Here is a 27463-nt window from a genome sequence, read left to right as displayed (position 1 = left end):
ACAGCAGGTGGCAGTAGTGTATTAGAAGTGGTGAATTCAAATTACCAAGTTTTTATTCATAAGCAGTAAGAGGACATGTTCTTGTAACGCATGTTGTAGTTAAATATAGCAAAAAAGATTTGAAGTATAAATGTACACTAGTCGTCAGTTATATCTTCTTAATGGAGATATATTTCATATAGCAGTGTATTACTATTATTTATGTTTCTGCATTAGACCACAGACTGTGCCAACAGGTGTAGTTGACAAATACATTCATAAATACTTACAGATGCTTACATCCACATAACAGTGTGTTGCAGTTGAAACTGAAATGTTGATTACTGCATGGACCAGCTAAATATGGGGACTTACAGGGTCGATACTCTGATCATTTCTAGAAAGTTTTAAGAAAAAAGTTATAGCAGCTTGTAATTTACAGCTTTACTATAACTTTACATGTTGAATGTACTGAGTGATTAGTCTATCAACAGGAAATTAAATTGGAGCTACTCTAATAATTGTGATTAATTATAAATATTAATCTGATAACATTTCCTGCATCTCTGTTTTATATCACTGCACCGTTTTAGACATTTGGTCTGTTGGTCAGATAAAACGAAGTATTAACTGAAGTCTGGGGAAATAATCAAGGCCCTCTTTTTGTATTATTTATCTCGGATGTGCCAGATTAACAATAAATTAACAGTTGTAGCCTCATCATAGGGTAAATAGTAAGTGCCAGTTTGTGAAAACATCTCAATTTGTTAAGAAATGCTGATAAACACTTGAGATTAATATATCAGCGGTTGTCAGCATTTTTGGTAAAACCATTTTGCTGATAAGTGATCAATTAAGTGGTTTAACCCATCAAGTAACTTGATTTTTGTCCAGATTATCTGCAGCCTTTTCTTTATAAAAAAAAAAAGACTGGTCCAACTAATCAAAGGTAGATTTCAGAGCCAGCACTTTGTTTGATTGATTACTGATAAAGCCACTGGCTGTGATTTATTAACCCTCATTAGGATCAAAACCTTTGCTCAATTAGCGGCAAGCCCGGATTGGGCGAGTGGCCGGGGGCACCAGCCAGCCAATGGGGGGGCACCAGATGATTAAGACTAATGAGACCAGAGCCCCGCCCTGCAAATTAAGCAAGCCCCCCCTCCCCCACTCATCATGTCAAAGTGAGTCAGTCAGTATTGTGAGAGGATGAAGCCTAACTGTCCTTCGTGAGAAGAGAAAGAAAAACAAATGCTCACGAGAGAGAGTGAACCGTGGGAGCAGCAGTCAGGTAAACGTGTGTTCCCTCCTCTCCCGCTCTCTCCAAGTCCGATGTCAGCGGATGAACTTTAGTGTCACGTTCACGTGCTAGTGGAGCGGACTGTTGTAGTGGGAGCACTGGTGTGTCGGGTAGGAGGGCCTCTTTTTTTAATGATATTATGAATATATATTATTCACTGAGAGAGATGCAAACAAGCACAAAAAAAGAACAAATAATTGCAATTCAGTTGCAAACAATATATATTTTTGGGTGCAAGACGTGTTGCATTGAGACGTGAGCGACAGTGTAAGGGCTTGTATGGGCATTTAGTATCTGCGGTAAGCCTGTTCTTTAGATGTGCGCTCTGGTAAATCTATGGTGCTCATGCCGTAGTAAATGTCACCTTTTTTTTTTAGGTGCAGAGTCAGAGGAGGCGGCACTTCAAGAGTATAGTCGCCCTGGGGCACGCTGCAGGGGGTCAGTCCGTGACGTCACGGCAGGTGTTCACCATCACCTGCTCTGACGTCACTGATCAGGATGGGCACACGGCCCTGGAGGACTTACTGTGGATTAACCCGTCAGTTAACGTCCGGTGCGTTGACTTGCAGCAGGGAATTTCCTGAGGCTGAACAGCGACGCGAAACAAATATGAAGTGAAAGGCGGAGAGAAACACCCGTGTAGACACAAGAGTCTCCCAGTGTGTTCATGGGAACTGACAAAACATTAAACATAGTTCACCGTGTGCTTTCATTTAGGGCTCACCCTAGTCTGGACTCTCCCACGCTTGGGACAACTAAACGTTTTGGTGAATTTGGAAACGCCCGACTACAAAAATAAATTTATATGAACAATGCATTGTCTGTGTTTTCCGGTATGAAAGCTCAGTGTTCAAGTTCAATCTTTACCCAGGTTTACTGCACCACTTATTTGACACTGCAGTCTGTGCCCTGTTCCCTCGTTCCGTGGTGGTTACTGTTCATTTCAGTGGCTCTGGATTCAGAAACCGAGCAGCTGAAATTTTCCATAAACACAATGCGTCATTTGTTTTTGTCCATTTCCTGCAACCGCTCGTTCCACTCCCAGAGCGAGATTTCTCTGATGTATTGCTTCATGAACATTTTCAGTTTAAGCGGGTTCGTGTTGAGAAATTTAGGGAGAAAGGTTGTCCAATTTAATTATTTTTTTTAAATTCCCCAGGGTGAATTTTGCTTGTTTGACAAACTTAACATTTAGGCCCCAATCCAATACTTTTCCACACAGTCCCTTGGATGTCGGAAATGCAATTTGAAAAAATACATGAGTGAATGAATGACCATACTCATTTATGACATGGGCCAAAGTTTATGTAGGGCAACTACAACGCAGGCTGACACCAGCTCCGGAGGGAACGACGCACTCCACTCGTGTCATAAATATAACCAGGTAAATGACAGATGACACCTTTAGCCAACAAGACAACACGACAGTCACTCAAAGAAAGACCAGTTACAGAACGGCGAGCCAAGCCAATCGTACTCGGAGATGATAATTCATCAATTTGAATGAGTAAAATCTCCAAATGAAAACAACTGAAGGAGATACTGATAACTTTGTAGTTTAAAATAAGGATAGATCTCATCAAAACCAACAGCAATAGTTCATTTCGGCCCCGACACATTTCTTTTCTCAGATAAACCAAAACCGAGCCCACTTTAACCTGTCAAAAGGTCTCTGTGTGTGTGCACGCGTGTTTGTGTGTGTGAGAGAACTCCTGAGTCCGATTCTCATGAATTTCCCCTGGAACATACACAACAGCCAAACGTACGAAAGGTGCGCGGCCAAAGTGCACGTGGTAGCACCAGATACCTCGGGTCAAAGGTCAAGAGATTTACGTTGTGGCCAAGTGTTGATTGCTGAGCCGTCAGCTCGATACCATCTGGTGGCGAATGAGATCAGATGGTGAGGAGGCTTCAAAAGGGCTGTTTGAGGATGCTTCATGTCAATGAGCGTCCTGACAACTAGAGAAAGACAATAATGCGTGTGTATGAGAGGGAGAGAGAAAACACTGGTGATTAAATGCACCAGCACTAGGTAAGTAGGTAGGTAGTTGTAGTAAAATGGGCCAGGGAGAAATAAATAGGTGTATAATGATTTTTATAAAGTGAATGGTTTTTTTCTTTGTTGTTTTAAAGGAGACATCTTATGCTCATATTGAGGTTAATACTTTTAATTTGTGTTACCACTTGAAAAGGTTTACGTACTCTAATGGTCCGAAAAGGCATCAGTGAGCGACAGTCGGTGGTCTGGGGCCGTCTCACGGCTGGCACCGGGGGGCTGCTCTGCGTACCCTGCTGACCCAGGTACGTGGCTCAAGACAGGATGGGTAATCAGCGTGCTGATAGGAAAACATTTTTTATTAATGGCACAAATCATTTCACTCACACTCAGTCAGAGCATACGAGGACAGATTACACGTCTTGTAAAATTGAAGTTTATTTTAAGGGATCAATGTTTAAATGAGAAATAAAGTGTCTTCAGATACCACACAGGCATTAGAGAGGATAATGGAGCCATCTGAACAGAAGTGCTAGAAAATCAAGAAATGAGGATATGAAGGAAATATGCTGGCATATTTTACTGTTGCACATTTAGCTTAATCTTAGTGGCATTTATTCAGTTTCACAATGTGTCTCAAGCTGAACTTAGACTCTGTGGTGTGCAGATTTGAGCACATGTTAAAAAGCTTAAAAATAGATTAAAAACTTCAAAATCATTTTGACAAGTTTTATGAAACTCTGTGAAAATATGGGTCAAGGATCAAACGGTGACACAACGAGCAGCATGGACCGTGTCTGCTATGCAGACACAAACAAACGTCCACGCGGAGGGAAGGTGTCTGTGAAGAGATCGGCCACTGAGCAATTTAACATCTTCTTTTCTGAGAGTACTAGAAAAAAAATACGCTTATTCAAAGCTGCAAATATCAGACTACACATTTCATTTCATGCATCATATAAAATATTAGTTCTTTCTTTTTCAGTATATTTACATTATATATTACACATGATGTTCTGTACAGTAAAACTTAATACACTTAAAAATATTTTCTGACCCATCATTACTTTTACATGAGAGACGAGAACGAGAGAGAACATCCGACACACCAGCCTCCGGCTTATGACGGACGTCCTTGAAGCTTCACTGCATTAACTGGCGAGCTCCGCATAAAATAATCCTGTGAGGGTGACTAGAGCGCACGCACACATAAACAAACACGCACGCACACACACGCACAAGTAAAGAGGGATGGGGGGGGGGGTCCATTACAGGGGAAACATGGCTCCCTGTTTTCTTGGAGAAAAGGCTTCGATCCAGTGCCAAAGTAAACTGCCAGAGCCACAGCGAGCACAGTCCCGGGTTCTCTGCAGCACTTTGTGCTCAAGAGTTCAGTGCAAACAGCAAAATAAAAGAACTCCCAGTGAGGGGAGGGAGGCCACAGCCTGCCCATTCAGTCACGTCCCAGCCTCTGAGGCCTGGTCTCAGTCTCAGTGCCGCGCTTCCAGCAGAACTCCTCCTGAGACCGAAATCACAAAAAACGCCCACGCCTGGAGGGGGGGGGTTTGGCCCGCTCCACTTCTGATTGGCTGCAGCCGGCTACTGTGGCTGCGCAGCTGAGCGGTCAGACAAACTATCTGCTCTGTGAGGAGCCAGTTGCTGAAGTTGCTGTTTCTGCTGTTGTAACTGCTGCTGCTGCTGCTGCTGTTGCAACTGCAACTGTTGATGCTGTTGTTGTTGTTGTTGCAACTGTTGCTGTTGCTGTTGCAACTGTTGCTGCTGTTGTAACTGTTGCTGCTGCTGTTGGGTTGCGGCGGCGAAGGCACCCTGTTGCTGCATAGGGAACGCAGCCTGCAGGATCAACTGGGTGGACTGGTTTCCATGAAGAAGCCGAGGAGCCTTAAGTGGAAAAGATAATATAAAAGAAGATTTTAGCTGGATTTTAAGAAAAAGTTAAACCAGCTGAACCCAGATTTTACTTGAAACTGCACCAGGCAATATTTGAAATGATGGACCTTCTGATTCCCTCTGAAGCGGATTTGCAAAAATAACTTGCTGCGACTGCAAACACTAATCGAGCCGTTTGAATTAACACTAATCTATCTATTAGAGTTTGACCAATAGATCACCCAGGGCAATATTATCATAATATCTATTTGCATTTGACTTAACAACCTAGGGCTGTGACTAACAATTATTTTCATTATAGATTAAGCTGACATCCCAGATTTCAAGCTGACATTGTCAGAAGTCCGAAAGATGTCAAATACTGTGATGTAATAACCAAAAGAAGCTGCCAATCCTCCCATTTGAGCAGCTGTAAACTGAGAAACTTTTTTTTTTCTTAACAAATTACTGAAATGTTTAATAGATTATTTCAGTAGTTGACCATTATTTTTTCTCATCAACCAACAAATTGATTAATCAGATAATTGTTTCTCTGCTCTCTGGCTGTTGCCAGTCTGTAAACATTTGAGATCAGTTGGTGTAGCTGATCACACCGCAGCTTTAGCATTTAACTACTATAGTAGCAGGTCCAACATTTTGTTTTTTCAGTCAATAAATGGCAACTGATTACTGTGCGATTGCTACTCAGTGGAGAGTGACTGTGGTGACTTCCACGTACATCATATGCATACTTTAAATGATGTTTTACTGTATGTATTTTGCAGCTCTATGAGCACATGCTAAATTATAGATGGTCACATGAACAAAGCTATTTCCACACAAGTCGGCAATCACAAGCTTTGACTGGCATTTTCCTGACGACACATTCCAGCACAACACTGAAATTGAGTCTTAGGAATGTTGCAGTTGCCTCGTGCTGTCAATTGAAATTTTAACTCTTCATTCGAATGTGAGTGCTACCTGTAGGAACTGTGTCTGCTGCTGCCCCGGCTGCATGGCTGTGACCTGTGACTGCGGCTGTTCCTGCTGCTGCTGTGTTGACGGCTGCTGGGAGATGCTGATAGTCTGGGTCTGGCCCTGCTGAGGAGCGAAGGCCGTCACCACTTGGCCCATGAACATGGTTGTGGGAACCATGACTGCCCCACATGCCATTTGTCCTGTCACAAGCTTGGTGAGCAGCTGAGGGGTAGTGGGAAACCTGTGAGAGACGGGAAGTGAGCAACGGTCAGGTGGAGGATACAGAAGTACGTAGACATGAGATCAGATTCCTTAGCTTTCACTCTTGGGCAAATTTAATTGGATAATTGAAACACTTTTACTTGTTTTACCAAATAAGAGCATTTGCATTGTATAAAGAAACAAAATGTAATCATGACAAACCTCATCTGAGCAGCACGGTCCTGTGCAAATGTTGCCACCGCTTGAGTGTTGTGTCCAGTGTTCTGTGCCAGGCTAGTGGCAATCTGCATCACGTTAGCGGGGCTTTGCTGAGGGATCATCATCGTGTTGTAGAGAGACATGGGAAGTGTGTTTTGCTGAGGCTGCAGAGTGAGGGACGACCGTTGACACTGAAATAGACAGAACCAGAGCCGATGAAAAGATCTGAGGCACACCGGGTTGAATCACTGTGTGTCATAGAGAGTTACATCTGTTTAATGAACAGGATCCAGATTGTCTGACCTGAGAGAGTGTCTGTTGCTGGGATTGGGGCTGGACAGCATGTTGCTGCTTTATACTGTTCTGTAAAGGCCCCGCAGAGACAACCTGACCCTGCATGCTGAGCGTCGCCCCCTGCTGCACAACGTTCCCCTGGGCCATCTGGACAGAGCCAACAGTAAGTCCTCCAGCTCCTTTCTGCAAGATCATCTGGAACATACAGCAGACATTCAGACTCCAGAATCCAAAGAGACCAGCCTTGATATATTTACTGGGCTGTATCTCTTCGGTCTCACCTGCAGGTTCTGTCCCTGCACCTTATTCAGCTCATCCTGAATCTGTCGCAGCTCGTCCTGCTGCAGCTGGATGTTGGCCTCGATCATCCTGGTCCTCTGCTCCAGCTTCTCTTTCAGGTGATGCATGGCTTCCAACTGGCCTGAGAACTGCACCATTGACTACGAAGGAACCACGAGATGAAAACATGGCGGGATGCTGTTACTGAGGTGGTTCACATGTGAATGCGTGTGCTATCTGGTGCAATGAGAAGAATTCCATTCAAAAGAATGGTTAAGCGGTACTTTCGAGGTCTAACGCAGAGTGGAAGCGGTCTTTTATGGCCAGTGGTGATCTGGCACTTCATATTATTGTTATATATAATATAGAAATTTGCATAGGGAAACAAATAAGATAAATATCTTACTTGTCCATTGTTTTGAACTTGTTGCTGTTGAGGCTGTTGCTGTTGTGGTAGTTGTTGAGAGACCGTGGATGGAGTGATGTTTTGTCCGGTATTTTGGGAGCTCATCGAGTGCTGATGGAAAAAAATACAGACACAAAAAGAAAAACAATCAGGATGAGGAGCAGAGAGGGAATAGAGAGTTCAGGGTGCTTTAAGTTTCTTTCTCCCCCCCCCCCCTTATATCCTGCATGTCCCAGGACACAATTATTCAGAATGTTACACCAGACTGTTCTGGTTCCTCCACCGACCTGACTGCTGATAGATGATCTTCGTTGTGACGTCATCTCCACAGCAGAGACAGACTGGCGACCCGGTGTGCTCCTATCTCCCTGAAGCTTCATCTGTGATGCTGAGAGTAAAACATGATGCTCAGTTTTGGCGTTTTTAGTCGTTTTTTTTAAAAGAGCAATGTGAGATAGCATATGTCATTAGAAGTTGTTGTGTCACACTGCTCCATACTGAACGACTGTTTGTTAGCGGTGCTTACAGGCTGGGTCAGACGCAGCAGTGTGTGATGACTTGTGGGAGCTGCGAGACAAAACCGAGGGCGTCCGGCTGTGGTCAAATCGCTCCAAGACCTCCTTCAGACTGGAAGTGTTGAGCTGGGACTCGGAGCCCGAATTCTGGGACTGCTGTGAGATGAGGAACAGTCGCTGTAGTCAATATCAGTGTGGGAAAACTGTTTCTGTGTCCTTAAAAAAAGAAATAACAAAAACAAAAACAAACTCACCTTATCTACTGCCATCTCAGGTGGTGATTCTTCAATTCCAAGTTCTCTGCGCTGTTCTGCTCTTACTTCAGCGTAACTGTAGAGCAAAGACAGTAAGAAAAGAAGATGTGAGAGGTTTTTCTCTATTTTTATATGTATTATGTCCTGTAAATACCAGAGGGTAAATATTCATGTACCTGACAACAGTGTGTGTGCAGACAATAAACTCTGGTCTGGAGTTCCACTGGTGGTAGGTGATGTAGTAGTGGGTTTGAAGCCAAATCCACTGCTGCCCTTTTGTGAGGAATCTGTAGTAGCAGGACTTTCCTTTACCGTATTGCATTACTGCAGAGACACGAGGAGAAGGAGCCGACCGTTATTCATGTTTGAAACGTCACAAAGAAGCTGACATCTGTACATGTGCTCGTCTTATTGATGGCGATGAGAGGCGCACTCACAGTGTTCATGGCATTTGGCTAGTGTCTCCAGGTCATCTACATGGTAGTAGTCATATCCTGATGTACCCAGGACCTCAAACGGGAGGTAACCTATGATGGGTGGAGCTCTGGAAAGGTACATTATGTTGTTACTTTAAATGGCATTGAGATGTGGAAGTTTTCTTCTCCTGTTAACGTACATTTACTGCACTGTAAATGAGTCATATTCACATATCATCATTTAACAATGCCCCCCCCCCCCGACAAGAAGGAGATAAATATTTTCCTTTCAGTTCTGGTGTGGTTCTACTTCTTACTGCTCTTGACTAACTTTAATCTGCACCAAAAAGGTTTTGGACATTTATGGAAACAAAAACAAACTGTACCTGTGGTCCAAGAAGAGAAATTTCCACTCTAAACTATGTCTGGAGGTGAATTCCTCATTAGGCTCTTCAACAGTGCACATCTCCTATGAGGAACAGGGGAAGTGTAGAATGTTTTTAGTTTTGTATAAATTTAACATACACGTACTCACGGGAATAGGGCTGCAACTAACGGTTACTTTCGTAATCGATTAATCTGTTGATTATTTTCTTGATTTATCGATTAGTTGTTTGGTCCATAATGTTTACTGTCACAGGAGTAAAGAAACCAGAACATATTTACATTTAAGAAGCTAAAATCAAAGTGAATGTGTGTCAACCAGATGAAAAGCAGAGGTGACGAGTGGAAGAAGTGGCAGTGCAGCTGACTCTCACCTTGATGAACTGTGGTTTGGCGAGCCTCACAGTTGCTATGAGACACACTCTGTCTTCGAAGGCAGAGTGAACAAGTGATCGCTGGATCACTCCTTCAAAACCGTTTTGGGTACAGTTAGGCACTGGGGAAAAGAGAAACGCAAAAGAGTTACCTCTCGCAAGCCAGGAAAACCCACGTTGACGCTCAGACACTTTTTTTTTCTGTGCAACTCACCATTATTCAGGGACTTGAAGTTGCCAATGAACTTGACATACTCGTACACGGGGGGCTCCTTAGGGTGGATGGTCCCTCGGAGCATGTGGCAACAGAACTCTAGCTGATTTTTTGCTGGGGGAAAAGGTTCAGAAAACACAAGATCTCGTCGTAAGAATTGGCAGGTGGCTGAGAGTGGTGCCACAAATTAACACGAAACGAGAGTGAGACAAATGAAAATGCCAGGATACAAACAAAAGATTCTAATGAAAAAGCTGCGGCACTTACTTTTCAGATACTCAGGTGTCAGCGTCTCTCCCTCCATGATATGAGAGGACAGAGCCTTGTACACGTCTGAATGCTCCCCCATTGGCAGGAAGTTCAACAGGTTCTGATCAACAAGATCAGACTGAAACACAGAAAACATCTTTAACACACACGTGTCGTGTGATAAGAGCATATAAAAAGTGATAAAAATATCAATCTCCTACAACCACTTATTCTAATAATTATTAAGTGCGATATTGACCATCATCAATTCAGAACTTGAGTACTCACAGGAAAATGTTCTAGTAGAGACGTCACGCTCTCAGAGACATAGATTATATTCCCATCCGTCATAATTGCAAGGAAGAATCCATCCAACGCCTGTCAGACACAAAACATATTTCTTAATTTAACTGCTATTCTTGCAGTCAAACGATTCAGCAGGGTTCAGAGCTCCTAGCTTACCTCCAACATCAGCTGAGTGAACTCTTCATTACTAAGAAAAGGAGGCTTCCAGTCTTGTCTGATCTCAGTTGACTCCGACTGAGCAGTGATTTCTAATACAGGAGACACAGAGACACGTCAACGTTCAGGTCCAGATGAAGAGTGCGTCACCTCCAACAGATTTCTGGCAATCGGGAAACTTTCTCACCCTTGTGTTTGTGCAGATAGTCGATGCTCTGCTGCAAAATAGTGGACTTGTCCATTTTCCGGGTGTTGCCCGGTAACATTGTACCCAGCTCCTTGATGAGGACATTGAACTGGTCTCTGCGTTTCTTCTCAGACTTGTTACGTGACACGCTGAGGATACAGATGCAATACACATTTTTCATTATACAGTTTGCAGGTAAAAGCTTCATTAGTTATTATGCATTGTTATAAACGTTACAAAAGACTGCAGCTGCATTTAACTGGGTCAACGGATGCACAGCACAATCTACTTCATGATTACATTTCATTCAATTAGCTGACGCTTCTGTCCAAAGGAATTAAAATAAATGCATTCAACCATGAAGATATTACCCAAAAAGTGCAAGAATCATGCAAGTATATTTATGAAAGGCAATTGTTTTGTAAGGATTCAAGGACTAAGTGCAGTCTGAACAGGAGTGTTTTCAGTCTGCTTCTTCCACAATTGAGGAACCAGGAGAGAAAAAGGACAGGATTGAGTTGATCAGTGGCTGCCCGCCCCTCGCAGTGAGGGAGTAGCAGAGCGAAGTGGACGGCTGGGGTGTAAGGTTTGACCATGTTCTGGATGTAGGAAGGGCCTGAGCCGTTCGCAGCCCGTTTGGCGAGTACCAGTGCCTTGAATCGGATTCACCACCGGGAGCCAGTGCAGGGTGAGGAGGAGCGGTTTAGTGTGGGAGAACTTGGGTAGGGGTAAGGTGTATCTTTATACAGTATCTAATATAAAATTAAGCTTCAACCATCAACCAAAAGGAGGATGAAACTGCGGGGATCTTACCGTTTTGCCTTGTCCTTTTCATCTTCTTCCATTAACCCATCAAAGATACTGCTGTCGTCCCTGCAGAGCAAACAAATCGACGGCTGAAGCTAAAATTCCTTTGATGAAAGAGTCCCTCAAAATCGAAAGATTTAAATGAGTTAAAAGCAGAAAAGTATAAAACACACAGCTTAGACACTGTGTCCTTAGAAGGCTTGTATCTAAAACTGAAACAATTAGTTGATTGATCGATCTCAAAAAATAATAAACAATTCATCAAAGTGAATTGATTACATTTGGGCTTATAGACTATTGTTCAGATAAAAAAAGTGTGTTGATGTTTTTTACATTAACATAAACAATACATCATTATCACAAGTGAACTGCATTGTTTGCCTCGATCAACCACACAAGTTGCAGTTTACATCCTTGTATGTCCACACTCATAATATATGCAGTGATGGCGATAATAAGGAAATCACAGGGACCATGATTTGTGACATTTGACTACAAAAGTTGTAATAATTCATCTTGGATTCCCCAAAAGACTTTTTTCGCAAATATTGAAATAAATTCCCTCGAGGCGTTCACAAGTTATCACATTCACAAGAGTAAGATGGACGGACACAGGTAACTCCACATCCGACTCACCTGTCGATGCTTGAGGTCATTTTGTATCCTTTTCAGGGTCGCAGTGTAGGAGAGGGCTCTTTTAATCGTGAGGTAGACATTTGTGAATGAACCTGTGGGGAAAAAGACTACAACATGACACCAGCTTCGTCACCCCCCAGTGATTTAAAAACTTGCTTCAAATCAATCCCTTGCTTACCTTACTGACAGTACAGCCAGTCCTGTGAGAGGATGAGGATGAGGATGCTGCTGCTGGATGAAAGCAAGGGTCTGAGTGGACACACTGCGGCGGCGGAGCCCTGCCCGTCTCGGAGGAGAGTCACTGAGCGTGTCCTCGATCAGAGGGTAGAAAGGTGCCGACGCGTCTTTGAGCTGAGTTTTTCGTCTGCTTCGAGCGCGAGTGTGGCACATGGCAGCAACATCCAAGTCTAGGAAAGATTAAGAAACACGTACGTGGTCATTGGAGGGATCTTGACAGATGCTGATATTTCACTTTGTGATGTCAGTACTCCTGAGTTGGTAACTCAGCCTTCATTTGGATCGCAACTCTAAAGTTCCGTGACTGTACTTTGCACGGCGGCGAAGCTAGTTGCGTTGTGCTGGTGAATGTAGGGTTGTGAAATTGAATTTTCCCTTTCAGGACAACAAACTAACGACCCTAACTAAAACTGGTTCACAGACAGACAGACACATGAACACCTGCCAAAGTACACGTATAAGCCTCTGGTGTAGTTCCCGGCACAGGGGTCTCCAAGACAACACGTTGCTCTGATGACGCACCGACACTCTCGCCCACACCCACCAGACACACTGTCGCCGCAGGTAAAAATCCACTCATTCAGCCAATCACTGCCAATGTGTTCATCCAGTCACCTGATTCCATTTTTCTCCTTGCGCAGGTAGGCCTACAATAGATTGTCAAATTAAAATGAGAAGGCCCACTGGGTCTCTAGCCTAAATATCTGACCCATTTTATTTCATGAACCAGTTGCCGTCACAACCTGTGTGGGAGGTTTTCTCACCACAACGACCTATTTGTGATGGTGAGAAAATCCCTGCCGTGCTGCCCCCCCATTTCATGGTACACACTGAAATTGTTACTTTCATACCATGCACGAGTTGAAAAACATGTTTCAGTGTTACAGTGAGCAACTTTGGTAAAGCCTAACAGCACCTACACTTAACTTGAACTGATAAAATTGGTATAATCTCACATACACTTTCTGGGGGAAGCAGCCGAAACGTCAAAGCAGTCAATGACATGCCTCACGAAACCGGAGCTCTGTTGTTAAAACCTGTTCCAACTATAGAAGCAATACAAAAAAATGTCAACATAGCAGAAAAGCCTATTGTGAAGTTCTCAATGTGAATACACATCGAAAAGTCCGCCAAATTACTGACCCAGGATCAGTCTATTTAATGGCAGCACACAGGAGATCTGTGAGGGACAGCTCATTTCATACCGACGGGTGTTTTTGTTACAGAAAGAGTAAACATCTGAATTGACACACAAAAAGGAAAAAAATGACATTAAGAGGAGGAGAAGGGTTAACCACGGCCCACTGACTTTCAACTATGCCGTGTTATTTCACTGCTCATTGCATGTGACTGGCAAATCAGTTACAGAGAATGGGCGTCTTATCGGAGATTGCCAACTGCACTTTACGGGAGTGGAGCGTTGTAGTATTGTGCTTCATCTACAGGCGTTGTACATACTGAGAAACTGATGGATACAGCTTTTGCAATTTTGCTCTGCAGCATCTCGTGCAGTTGATCAAACACCGAGGGTGAAAACAGGCAACAAAAAAGAAAACAAAGGAGGTCAAAAATTGAAATGAAAAACTGAAATGAGAGCATAATAAGAGAGGAGAGGACAAATTCTGGCCACTGACAGTAGTGTATCGGCAGAGGTTGCAGCAGGAGCTGCAGCACAGCGAGCGTTGTGTAACTGGGTGAGCGGGGCTTGTATAACTGTGATGTCATCTGTGCTTCAGTGACCCGCTGGCCCAATGACCTACTTTCCTCCTCCTCCTCCGATCTAACTTAATCACAGCTCCACGGGCAACACCTTCCTGTTCTCACCAAGAGCACTACACTCTCCGTCAAAACAAACCCGTCGAAAGCTCAACATTTTACACAGCGGGCACCCTCACAAAAGGTGTGTGAGCGGGGGTTTCGACCAGTCTGCATAGGCCCATGTCCTCATTCAATCACATGGTATTACGAAGGCTTCCTGGGGTTTCCTCAAGCCTCAGAGGGGACAGGCTCTAAGGAGAAAAGAAAAAAAAACATTGCAGGTGCAGAATTTCCAACAGCTCTTACCATTTTGTCAACTGTGTTGAGTAGCAGATGCATTCAAATGAACACAGCTCAGACATGCAGCGCATTGTTCACCCTGAAACACAGACAGACTGTTCACGGGCTGGAACACTCTTTTATCATCATTTTTCTATTCCTCGCACGGCACTGTTTATCGTCTCTGAGTTGGTGGGCGTGTGCATGAATACTCATATGTAGGGCAGCGGAGCTCTGAGGAAATGAGTCACTCTCAAGTGGATTTATGGCGCCGCTCGTCACGCACCCCCACCACACCCCTCACTGAGATGCCAGCATAGCAACGGTGCCAATGGGCAACACCATAGCAACCGACCTCACCGTACGGAGTAAAAATAGCCCGGCTGAATTCCTCCACAGCTGATACTCCCTCCATCATACACTGAGACTTATTAGAATATCGAGAGTTTCTCTCTGTGTCGCAAAACAATGTAAAAACACAGACAGCTTGACCGGCGCAGCACAGCGGGAACATGTGTCGTGTAAACATGACTGCACTGTCCTTTCATTCACTGGACCGCACTCTGCATCATTCAGAGGGAGCCAATTACAAGCAAGCAAGTCCTTACTCTTTTATGAAGCAGAGTTTCTGCATCACGGCTGCTTTAAACAATTAAATTAAGAGATGCTGCACACAGAGCAGAACAAAGATGAGGCAAAGAAGAGCCATGAAAGACAGAATACAGCAAACGCTGAATCCATAAATGAATTAGTGAGCTGAGAAATTCAAATAGGTTACATGAGTAAATAAACACAGCAAATATCCAAGAGTAAACCAAAGACCAGTCGTCAAATTTCCACCAACTACTTGTTGACATGGAGAGCCAAGCGGTCAGGAGCAGCAGAACTCAATGTCTGTCCTCAGCTCTTTAATATTTAAATGTCAGTGCTACCAACTCAAACGCGTCTTTTTTCAAGAATGTGACCGTTAGACTATGATTCATGCAATTTCAAACAGTCATGCAACTTACAAATAAGTCAGAGGTACATTTATTTATTCAACTTATTAATAATAATCATAATAATAATCATAATACATACAAAAACCCAAAGACACCTTCCAATACAACATAAATAAACAAGAAGGACTAAAGTAAAACCAAACATTAAATCAGATTAGGAGGCATAGACACCTAGCAATACATCATACATAAATCTATCAAATTGTATGTATAACTTATATATAATATTACTGTGAATAGTCATAGGGGACATGTCCCAGTAGCTGTTCACTCTTTCAGACCATCACCAACTTAACCTGACTGTGGAGCTTATCAAAGTAATCTATCAGAATAACTAACCAATTATTAAAGCACTACTAAAACTACTACTACTACTAGAATATATCAGCTGTCCAACATAATATATCATTCAATTTTTTCTAAAAAAGTTTTTTTGCTGAGACTCCTGTCTGGTGGGTTTTTGCATCACCTATGATTAGCTTAAGCTCTGGTTTCCTAGCAACCCTTGTGTTTTCTTCATCATCAACGTCACACCCTGACACCCGAGAACACAGGATCTGTGAACCCTCAACAATCCCAGGTGTCACAAGCAAAGAACACAGGCTTTTACGTGATTTCTGGAAAGACTGTTTAAATGACCTCAACCATTTAAAAAAATTAGAATCTCACCCACACAAATATGGTGCTCGGGTTTGTGGCAAACGAGGAAGAGACGAGTGTCCTTTCAGATCCAAGTGCTGGGAAATATGTAGGGATAATGTCACCGGGTTTGTGACACCTGACAAGCGACCGACTCACTTCCAAGGATGCCACAGAAATACACAAGAAAAAAAAATGCACAAACCAATAGATAAATAGCTCAATCGTACATCCTGTTAGGTGAAGGCTGCACATCCACAACAAAGATGTGTTCCCTTCATTTTCCAGGCATTGCCGTTTCCTGGTGAAACTACAACACTAGCTTGTCAACACTGCCCACCACACAGTTGGGCCAACCAAACCCTTAGCGCTGGGCAGCCAGCTGCGTTTCCACTTGATGCGAACACATCCACCGGACCGGCAGCACAGAAAGAGTCTTTGTTTTGCCTTTTCACTCCGCAGCCCACAGACTGGAATGTTGGAGAGGCAAGCAGCAGTGGTCTGCAGGGGCCCCTCGACTGCTGCTGGCCTCTTTTCCCAGCAGAGCAGGAACTCGGCCAGGGGCCTCACACTGATGCCAAGTGGGTCACTGAAGTTCAGGAGGACGACTGACAGTACACGGAAGCAATCAAGACTGAATATAGGCCGAGCAAGTTGAACCATTAGAAAACCCAAATAAGTGGCACCTTTACTTCACTTTTCTCTATGTGGGCATATGGCATAAGACCTTCTTGGAAGTTATTGTTTTATTCTCTACAGATGAATTTGTCAGGGCACACCCAGACTACTTTGTCCAGGCAATTTTTTTTTAAAAAAAATCACGATTTATTGTAGCAGAAAGGAAGCAATGCAGGATGTAACTTTCTACCTGGACAGGAAATGAAGGGTAGGAAGGAGGGAGAGGGAGATGATAAATCAGGCGCACCTGTGAGCTGAAGGGAGAGGGAGAGTCTAAACAAAGGAAGCGTGGAGGAGGGCAGACTGACAGGAGTGAGAAATTAGCAGTTAAATCTAGCTTATTTTACAAATAAAGAGTAAAAGCTAAGAAAACAGACAAATCATAAGGAAGCAGAACTTTGATGAACCACTGACACCCGAACATAAAGGGAACTTGCTGGACTTTGCAGTGGGTTTTGAAGATTGACATTGCATTTGGAAGTATTTCTGTGGAGCTGCTGGAGCAGCTCTGGGAACCCCTGACTCTGGTGGAAGTAAAGACAGATAAGGCAAGTCTCCAATCTAATATCCCTGCCTCCTATCATCCATATATATAATGAGTCAGTAGAAAAATGTTGTTTCATATTATGTTGTCGTTTATGATGCCATATCATTTATTTCTAGTTCCACTGTTGAAAAGTATTATATGTCATGTTTTCATATTTTGGACCATATTAGCACTTAGGGCCTACATCTATTTTGTTTGCAACTATAGTTGAAAATTGTTTTACCATTTACCTTTTTATATTTTATACATTCATATTTTCAATAGGCTACAAACTTAACTAAACATTTGCACAAAGGATCTAAATAAAAAAAGAGAACATTTTTAATTTAATATATTGGGATATGTATTTTTATCGGGATGTGAAATTATATATATCAGGATGTGAGATTTTGTTCATAATGCACAGTTTTAGCTTATATGTTATATGTCAATATTTTATAAGCCTGCACACCTTCACAGCCACACAACCACAATATTTTTTTCACGTGTGCGTGTGTGTGAATAAGTCAACAACACATGGGGTTTACACCAAACTTTGCAAATATATTACTAAGGAGACTTACTTATCTTTTGGTGCTCATCAGTTAAAGGTCAAGGTCAAGACATCTCCACAAATATTAGGGCTAAAGTGACAATCTGAAGCTTATATGAACAGAAAATGATACCTCATCATTAAATCTTTCTCACAGCAGCAGAGATTTTGGCCGACACAGCAGGAAAAGCACAGGTGAACACGTGGGGGTTTTCCTGCTCTGTCAAATTAGACCCCGATATTCCCCCGAGAGCGAGTGCTTGGTGACAGTGGCAAAGAAAAAAACTCCTCATGAAAGAAACCATAAGCAGAGCCGGGCTCTGGGTGGGCGGCCATCTGCCTCGACTGACTGGTTTATCTCTCATGTCATTACATGCGTCTTTTTCACAGCAGACATAAAAAGGTTTGTTGTCTTACAGTGGGTGAGGGAGGGGAAGTCTGATCAGTTTCAGCTGTAGGGTGCTGGCTCCTCTGGCTTCTTCCGTCTCTGTGGTTTCCCTCAGTCTCTCAGTCCTCTCATCCAGATTGAAGCCTTCTTTGTCTTTGTGGGGGACCTGGGGCACCTCAGTCTCCCTGGGCTCGGGATCAGAGAGGGCATTAGGGAAGGGACTCCTGCTGCTTGGATGTTTCCTTCTCATCTGCAGGCTTATGCTCAGGCTCATTCTCCTGCTGCCCCGCATACTTCTCACAGAAGCTCATAGTCCTCTCTCTCTCTCTTGCGCTCTGTCTTGAGCTTCATGAAGCACTCGAGGTTGAGCCGAGTTGTCAGCTCGTCCACCTCTCGCTGAAAAAAGCATTTCCTGCTCAGCGGTGTATCTTGTGATACCGTCAACACGAGGCTTGATTTCCCTCTCAAGCTCGCGTCGAAGCTCGTCTGCTTCCTGCCTCACCGTGAGGATACCAGCTTCATTACCTTCGGCTGTCCTCTTGGGATGAAGCTCTGAGTGACTGGAGTTCTCCACCTCCACCTGGAACTCAGCCGTAACAGTCTGCTTCCTGGTGATACGTGCCGCCTGCAGCTCCTCGTAATCTTTCTGACGGGTTTTTCTTCCCTCCGCTTCTGAGGGTTTCTGCATCGCTGCAGTTCAGCAAGCTCTCTCGCGCCAGTCCTGTTTCTTTTCCGCTATTGATGGACAAACAGAAATCCCTGAGAGACACACCCAGCTGCTTTTTTGTTTCATCCAGGTCTTTGCAAAGTTCGATTCTCCAGTTCCGTTCTTCACAACAGTTGGTCCTCTCAATGCTCAACAGGCGACCGAGCCACAGAACAGAGCTTTTCTCAACATCACGTCAAGCGGTTGTATTTTTGTACTGTAGTATTTCGAAAAATGTTCCTGATTTTTATGTTTTTAGTGGCCTTTAATGAGCAACATTCACAGGTGAGTCCATGCGAGAGTAGAGGGGAAACAACTAATCCATACATTCACAGAGGATTGGAAGTTGTAAATGTTGTCAGACTTCAGAGATCACCACTACAAAATTGAAAAATGACAGAATTTTTGAGATTTGGACAAAACCAGGCTGCAATAGTTCAAGAACCTGTGCTGCCACGCTTGTAGTTCCTCAATGCAAACTGTAGTTTCTCACAGTACTTTTAAAGAGATTTGGTAAGAACGGCTGTAAACTGTTTGTTAACCAAAAGTCTGTGCTTCTGGGACAAAGACATGATGACTAAAGAGCTGAGTCACATTAGTATACATGATGTGGCTCAGAGTTATCAGCAGGTGTAGTTCTACACTTGAACACAGATAACTCTCAAGTCATCTAAGCATCCAGTCTAAAATGTTCAGCCCAGTTTCTCAGAGTCCAAGTACATTTATTTCATTGCTAGTTATTATTACCTTTTATTTGCCTTAGTAATTATTACTTCATTTTCTTGGGTTGCACTAGTTTGTATCGTCTGTACTGAATAAGATAATGGAAGCCTGCATTTGGAAATCTTCATGTTCCAAGGAAACAATAGCAGACTGCACAATAGAAACATAATAATAATAGCCTTGGAATAGTTCCTTCATTTCTAATGTGACAAATCCTAAACCAGCCCACTGCCACGGCCAAGCACAAAATTCAGTCTCTTATTTCCGAGATATCTCACCTTTCTTCTTGATGGTTGATTAGGGAACCGCTTCACCACACGACGGATATGATCAACTCATTTGAATTCATCACCTTTTGAACAGGAAAAGAAAAGTGAAATTTACAAATGAGCAGCCCAGAGCAAAGAAACTCACATTACTAAATGAAGTAAAAAACATCATGAGCCTCGCACAGCACTGAAGAGATAAGAGAGCAGGTCTGAACACACACACACACACACACACAAACACAGTCAGCTGAGAAACTATTTTGAGGAAAAGTCAACACAAGCATCTGCTCTGAGACATTAACGTAAACCTGAGGTTTACTTTGTCTCATTATTATTAATATTACAGAAATTGAATGGGAGTCTGTTTGAGCACCATAACTTGGATATTTTATCTCCATTGTCATGATCAAGGACCTCATCACGGTCGGCCTTACAACCTGTCTTAAAGTGTTTTTCATATGCTACTTATGATAATACACTGACCTTGCACTACATTATACGTTACTTATTCCTGCCATATTTCTTTTACAATACAAACATTTTTTTTTAATTTATTTATTTATTCGCTTTTTCTCAAGATTACTTTTCAGGGTTCAAATCTTATTCTAAGAATATTTCACAAAATGTGTTATTTGTATTGATGTAAAACACAGAGAAGCCGAAAAATCGGTCCAAAGAGCAAATAATTCTCATTTTACTTGAGAAATTGCTTTAACAATTAACAACAATTAATTGACTTTCCAAAAAAAAGGTTGACATACTTATTTGACTTGTTTTAGCACTGGTTGAATGCATGTTTCATCTTTACCAGGACAAATGACACTTCACTGTACAGACCTGTGGTGTAAAAACCTGGGGTTGCTTTAAGGAACAGTGGTCCCAGATGAAGCCAGAGACTATCAAAGCTGTTATATTCCACCAAAGAGAAACCACAATGTTCAGTTTTTTTATTCTGTCCTTATTTTCAAAGTATTACCACCTGGTAGCTATGGCTCATCTGTTTGGGGATAGTTGTGTAGCTTCTGCTCTCCCGCTGCAGAAAACTTAATGGGCCTCACGCAAGAACATGTTTGTATTCTGATCCTATATTCCTCTTACACTTCGTACCGTGAGTTCGTACAAACAGGCCACGTCGCACCATTTTAAATCAAATCTGTTCGTATGAACTCATTCCTTCTTGAATGAAACCCACTGTGTTCTTTTGCAAAACGACATCCTTCACACCACTTTCACAACTCTTTCCTCACAACAATAGTTGCAGCAAACAAACGCCAAATGCAATTGCTAAATGACTAATTTAATCAACCGACTACAATACTGATTCTGCCGATAAGAACGTCGCATGTCCACCCACCAAAAAAGACCTGACCCATTTCTTCTTGATCATGGTTAAAATCCGATAGCACCATCCTAAGACAGTCTACTATTTGCCCCCGTTCTCCATGTAGGTCAACATTTACACAACACAAGTAACAACACTAACGTCATAACTGTTATAAGTAATTTACCTTTATATCAGTAAATGTGATGATAATGTTGTCATAAAAACAAAACCCTGCCTACATACAATTTTCCCACACAGTTAAACAACATTCACAGTAACTGCTGTGTGTTACACAGACGGCTAAAGTCTGCTGCATCTAGTTGTGAGCCAAAGACTAATATTCATGGAGCTTAAGAAAGAGCAATTACATGCAAACTGAATCCCTGTTAAATTGTGGGCTCCACACTGGAACTACTCAGTCACATTTGGAGACTCTTACCAGCTACCTAACTATGTTTCTATGTTTTTATGTTTTCTCTTCTTCTTCTTTTTTGTGCTGTTGCAGCAGAAAGCAAGAAAGTTCAAAATACATTCTGTGCAAACATTAACAATCATAACAGAGTTTAGTAAATTCACGACTACTTCTGCGCGTTTTATTCATTGAGATGTCTTCCAGTCCTAATGTCAAAGTTACAGATATTCGGCTGTTGATTCAGAAACACATTTCCGCTAGTCTAACGGAGCAACATCACACAAGTCTTTTGCGCTTCTCATCTCGTTGGCTGGCATCACCGTGTCGCCATTACACACACGGAGACAAACTACAGAGATACGTTGTTTGTCAAGTACTGGGACATAATATTTGGAGATACACTCAAGTAGGAAAAATCCACTCAGCTCTGAGAGAAAAGTCAGTTGGACAAAAACAATCATTTGTGGCAAAGGGATCTCTCTGGCATCGAATGCTGCCGCCAGTGGATGTCAGGAAACCCAAAGAGTAAAGACAGACCAGCAGACTTTATCATCAGTCTCTTGGCAGTATAGTATAGTCTGTATATTTATTGAGCAACTTGAGTTCGTTAAATTTTACTTCACTGCTGCTCTGTGTTTAAAGGAAAAAAATGATGAAGTAATTATAGTGAAGAACATCAGTCTGTAAACATACAGCAACTGAGATCTGCTGGTGGAGTCACCATATTAAAAGGCTGCAGCAAACAAAGTCACATGCAAACTCCTGAATGTGCGGACCGACAGTAACATCGAGAAGAAGAAGCTTACGTAGCTGATCTAATACAAACCAAACAGCATCAAATCCTAAAGTACAGGGACAATAAATTAAAACTACTATTATATAGTGAACTTAAACTTAAATTTCACATCAAGAGATGAAGCGAAAAAGACTCTCAGCATCTTGGGGTAAATTAAGAAAGTGTCAAATTCTTAAAATCCAACTTTCCAAGTAAAAAAGGATTCAACTGCGAAGGACTTCAGGTGGCGTCAAGTCAGGGTCACACAGTCAAGTCATAAATCTGGTGATAGCAGCAGGTCTGACAGCAGGTACACGCAATCACCCTATAATGAAATGATTATACGTATGTGGGAAAACACAATCACAAGGCGGACTGTAGCGCGTGAAAGCTTTCTGCAAATCCAAATGCGTGTACCACTCTGGTTGCTTGCATGTGAACTGTGTCACTGGTGTGCATGGGAAGATTACCCTGAGGTAACGGCACCGCGGAAGAAGACAAATCCTTGAAAACACCGTGAGCGCACAGTTAACATCCGAGGCCACTGCACTGAGCTCAAGGCCTCGACGACTACACAGGCACCGAGTCAACCTCTTATTCCAGCGAAGCTGCGGGAGCAAAACATTACAGAGCGATGCCGTTCCCGAACATTACCTGTCATTAATGGGTCTCTGATTGTTAACAGTGTTTCACTCTGCTGAAATATGTACATATCTTATATCAGTCCACTGAATGATTCCATCTGCCCACACTGTTCCACACTCAGACATCACATCTGAATCAACACGGGCTCATCCGCATCGGAAATGACAACGCATAGTAATTATTAGACGTAACATGTAATAATGTAATGTGAAAGTGCTCTCTCCCTTTCTCATCCCTGACAGCGTCGTCAGGCCCACCACCCCCTCCCCGCTTTACAGAAAACAAATGGGCCACTGTTCTACATCCAAATTTTCCCCACTACTTGTTAAGAACTACATGATAAACATCACACCTTTACAATCTCATCAGCAGTTGTGAAGTAGTTATCCATGCTCCACCAACGCTGAATTGTTGATTACCAAATCTCTGTTGTGTGCGAATAAACCTCAGGTATTATTAAAACTAGCAATGGCCTCTTTGAAAGCATCACTCTCCGATGTCATCGTTTTACATATTCATTATTTCATTATCAGTTTTGGAAAATCTTTTTGGTCTTGCTCAGATTTTAAGTCAGTACAACCAAATGGAACATTTTACTATGATTGATGATGAATACTTTGCTGTGACATTATCGAAAGGGTGTTACTACGGCCCAATATGTGGAAACCGCTTGACAGTCATTGACTTGAGTCTTTGAAGAAAAGATCCCATCTGGGGACAAATCATCAGGCCAAAACACAAGTCGCATAAAACAGTTGGCATAATATCAAATGACTGCACCGGATGCTGCACCTAACCCCGTCGCATCATGACATGTACTTTGACGTGACTCTGAAATCTTTAATACTGAAGCTGAATACAAACCTATTTCAAACTGGTGTCAGAAGGAGAAATACTCTTATACCTAAAATGATTTAATTTCCCTAAAATAATACAAACTAGGAAGTTCATGTCTGGAGTTCCCATTCAAACTTTAAAAACAACAACATGAACCTGATTCAGAACATTGGACATTGATGTGTCTTTTTTTTGTCTTAATAAATCTGGTCCTCGGCAGCGTATGATGATGATTAAGATCCAAATTAAGTCTTAGCACGTTTTTATGTGGCTGTCTCATAGATGAGACATCTCTGATCGCCACATTACACTGTATATATATGTATATATATATATATATATATATATATATATATATATACATACATACACACACACACACACACACACACACACACATATATGTATATATATATATATACATGGGTAGTCATCTTAGCAGGTATCACATCATATGACTCTGGTCCAAATGAACCAGCTCTCAGACAAGATGTCCTGACAGGTACAATGTGATGAATGAGGAGCTGCAGAACATATATGCTCATACACGCTCCCACAAGGCTGGGGAACGGTTGCCACAGATCGTCAGTAATAAAACCCCATCGCGATCACACATACCTCTCACAAGCGGCAAACGTGGGAAAAAAAAAAGACGGAGCCGGCGAGTTCCCCGGAGCCGGTCTGGCGGCGACGAGCTCGGGCACAGCTCGCCCGGCGGCCGCCCCTCTGCAGCCGGAGAAGCCGGCCGGCGATCGCACGCAGGCTAACGCCACCTAGCTTGCGTGCTAACGTCAATTACCGACAAAACAAAACAAGAGCTTCACAGTTTGCCCAACGCGCCCTGCGACGCGAGACCACGCGCTGCTCGGGCTCGACACTTACACGGGTGTCATGGTTACCCCCCCCCCCCCCCTCCCCCTCCAGCTGGCCGACGACTTTAAACAAAAAAAAAAGAAGAAGAAGAAAACGCGGCGACTCGCACGCAACTCGCCCGCTGCGATGTGCCGTGTGCGCGTCGACCCACTTCGGTCGGAGCTAGCGAGCTAGCGCGCTAACGTGCAGCGTTAGATAAGAATGTGGGTCACTGGGCCTCGGGACAGTCACCGAGCACGGGGAGGAGAGCGCAACTGTTCCCGGTCCTCCGCTTTGACGCGTGACGACGGCGCACGGACAGAAGCGCGCTAACGCCAACACACACACACACGCGCGCACACACACACACACACACACACGCACACACAGAGGGAGAGGAGTTTAAGCGGTTCGAGATTTATCACGCTTACTTCCGCCGAACGGTGTCCCCCTCTCGCCGGGATGTCCCTGCAGTCCGCGGACTGCGCAGGGCTGAGGCGGGCGGACCGGAGCCGGAGCCGGAGCCGGAGGTCCAGATAACACACACTCAGCATCCACACACTGGACACTCAGGTCCCCTCGTCGGGTTTTGTGTTTGTTGTAGGATTTGACACGGTGCAAAATGCGTTAACTTGTGGACAACTCGTTCACTGCTGCTTACACCTTATGAATAATACAGCAACATGTGATCTGGATGCGCGATTGGCCCCATTACTGTAAATACTGATTATAATTGTCTCCAAGGCAGTGCTGATTTTGTCGGGGGGTTTGTATTAAAATAGATAGATTGCGCCCAAGCAAGTTTTTATTTCTCTCATTGTTGTCTGTCTGAATTATGGATTCTAGACATTTTGCAGGGCAGAATACATGTTCAGAAATAAAAATGTGTTATGCCAAACAGGTTGATTGTGTATAATCATTAAGAATTAATACATATTTAATAGTATCACCGGGTAGTCTCCCTTCGCTGCTCTCCAGACGAGTGTCTCTGTCTGGATTCATTCACCATCAGGTTGTTTCAATGTTTTCTCCGTCTCCGGCGTGGTACTCATCACCATGGCAACAGCCGAAGTAGCAAAAGCTGCAGTACCATGTTTGGCCGTGTCGATGGAGCCGTGGGGGGTGGGTGGCGCTGTTTCGATGTTCTGGCGAGGAGGGGATTAAAAGGATAAACTTGTTAGTGGATGGAATATACCATGCACATTTATCACATATTTTACATATTGTTTAATTAGCCAATACATTAATGTTATTGTTAAGAGGCAGGGACAAATGGTTGTGTTCTGACGAATTATAGCCTCTCAGCCCAGTTTTGCCTTCAACCTCTGTATCTACTGCCACATTGGTAAAAAGATTGATAGAAAGGGAAAGGGAAGGGAATTTCTGGTGTAACAGCAGCACATTTCACACAGCACACAAAATATAAACAATATATACACAAACAAATGTAAAAATATACGAATTGCAAAAATATAGAGAATAAGAATGATAAATCTAAAGAATTCACATGAATATTAATAGTAGAAGTAGTGCAGTAGTACCATCAGTTACCAGTAGTGTGCAGAGGAACATGGTAACATGAAGGTGCAAAAGTGCCAGGATTTATGTTTTAATTTAGATTAAACAGAGTCCAGAGTTTTTCTGTCAGACAGAGGTGAGGTGTTGTAAAGTCTTACGGCATGTGGCAGGAAAGATTTCTTGTAGCGGTCCTTGTGACAGCGAAGCTGAATCAGTCCAACGAAGCTGAATCAGTCTATTTACAGAATTGGTCATTCCAGTTTTTGACACTGACACAACACTCAAGCTGTCAACACCTTTTTTTCTGAGGCAATATGAATTACACTGGGTGCTCACGGGAAGGTAGTCAGCCTCACACAGTCCAATGTGAAGTGTTGCAGTGGTGTTCTATTCTATTGAGTTGGCCGGTGAGCCCTGTGATATTTCACAAAAATAGCTAATTTGGTCAAAAATCCAAACTCTCTCCGACAAATTAAGAGTGTCCTGTGAAAAGACTGTGGCTGGAAATGCTTTAGCCCTACATCTCGATGAGGATACTGAGACACAGCAAAGAATGTCCTGGTCTGTAAATTGTTCACATTCAGTTTGAGGGGTGATTAGCTGCAGTGCTAAGGAGCCTCTTGTGCAGTGTACTAATACGGCTAATAAACAAAATACTAATAGTTTATCTCTCTGTCAGTGCCTGTTTGGATCTTTATTTGTAAGATATCTGTCATCTTTCATCATCATCAACTACAAGATCGAGTTTGATTAGGGCTGTAATGTTCATTCCAAGGTCAGAATCATCAGAACATCAGGGTACAGGCATGTCACCACCTCGGCATGAACTAAACAAATCCGCTCTATAAGGATTCATCATTCCAGTGAAGGTGACCTGTACTTTACGTGGCCAATTAAATTTATGAAAACCAACATATACAATGTGGATTCTTGTATAAAGAGTATCATCATTTTAATCTCCCTTCAACAATACTATCTTGTGCTATAATCTAAACAAATGTAAGTGAAACCAACAAGGTGTTTAAGTGATAGACCTAGATCCCAACTTTAACTGGTGGAGAAGGACGACATCTACTGTTGATGATAGTTATTACATTGTCATGCTGCCGATTTTGTAATATTGCTTTAGAAAACTGAAAAAAAAATTCTTGTTAACAATCAGAAAGGCAGGAAGGAAATAAATTAGTTGGTTTAGAAAAACTAGATGTCTTGTTGGGAAGAATCTTCACTGTTGTAGTAGCATTAACAATCTATAGGAGACGGCTTTTATTTTTTTATTATAAGGATGTTATTTCTTTTAGAGGAG

General features: G+C 42.8%; 1 protein-coding gene across 6 annotated transcripts; it reads right to left on the bottom strand.

The window, feature by feature from the left end:
• Positions 1-3613: 3613 nt before the first annotated feature.
• clocka (clock circadian regulator a) lies at positions 3614-25190 on the bottom strand. 6 transcript variants are annotated; one of them, XM_035648391.2, is made up of 24 exons: positions 24406-24699; positions 19804-19877; positions 18126-18831; positions 12216-12444; positions 12038-12129; positions 11408-11467; positions 10595-10743; positions 10408-10499; positions 10234-10323; positions 9964-10084; positions 9697-9810; positions 9483-9604; positions 9111-9193; positions 8746-8852; positions 8485-8632; positions 8309-8384; positions 8066-8210; positions 7827-7927; positions 7540-7650; positions 7136-7294; positions 6864-7049; positions 6564-6751; positions 6144-6381; positions 3614-5174 (listed from the first exon to the last, which is right to left on the bottom strand). In XM_035648391.2, exons 5-24 carry the CDS (start codon positions 12055-12057, stop codon positions 4875-4877), a joined length of 2610 nt encoding a protein of 869 aa, XP_035504284.2. In that variant the 5' UTR covers positions 12058-12129; positions 12216-12444; positions 18126-18831; positions 19804-19877; positions 24406-24699; the 3' UTR covers positions 3614-4874. The 6 variants fall into 6 exon arrangements, with proteins under 6 accessions (XP_035504284.2, XP_035504283.2, XP_035504288.2 ...); XM_035648390.2 differs by lacking the exons at positions 18126-18831; positions 24406-24699 and adding an exon at positions 25071-25190; XM_035648395.2 differs by lacking the exon at positions 18126-18831 and having other exon boundaries at positions 8066-8207; positions 24406-24700.
• Positions 25191-27463: the final 2273 nt, after the last annotated feature.

The sequence above is a fragment of the Scophthalmus maximus genome, chromosome 13, assembly GCF_022379125.1.
Source record: "Scophthalmus maximus strain ysfricsl-2021 chromosome 13, ASM2237912v1, whole genome shotgun sequence".
Lineage (NCBI taxonomy): Eukaryota > Metazoa > Chordata > Actinopteri > Pleuronectiformes > Scophthalmidae > Scophthalmus > Scophthalmus maximus.
The sequence above is the reverse complement of the archived record's forward strand: the minus strand, read 5'-3'. Positions and strand labels throughout refer to the sequence as shown.

What these genes read in the sequence shown, in the direction of transcription:
- clocka (XM_035648390.2), bottom strand. Translation starts at nt 12,057, where the DNA reads ATGACCTCAAGCATCGACAG. An exon ending in TCACTCAGCTGATGTTGGAG is followed by an intron (nt 10,324 to 10,407) that starts GTAAGCTAGGAG and finishes TGTGTCTGACAG; the next exon opens with GCGTTGGATGGATTCTTCCT. An exon ending in TTTCTCTTCTTGGACCACAG is followed by an intron (nt 8,853 to 9,110) that starts GTACAGTTTGTT and finishes GTACCTTTCCAG; the next exon opens with AGCTCCACCCATCATAGGTT.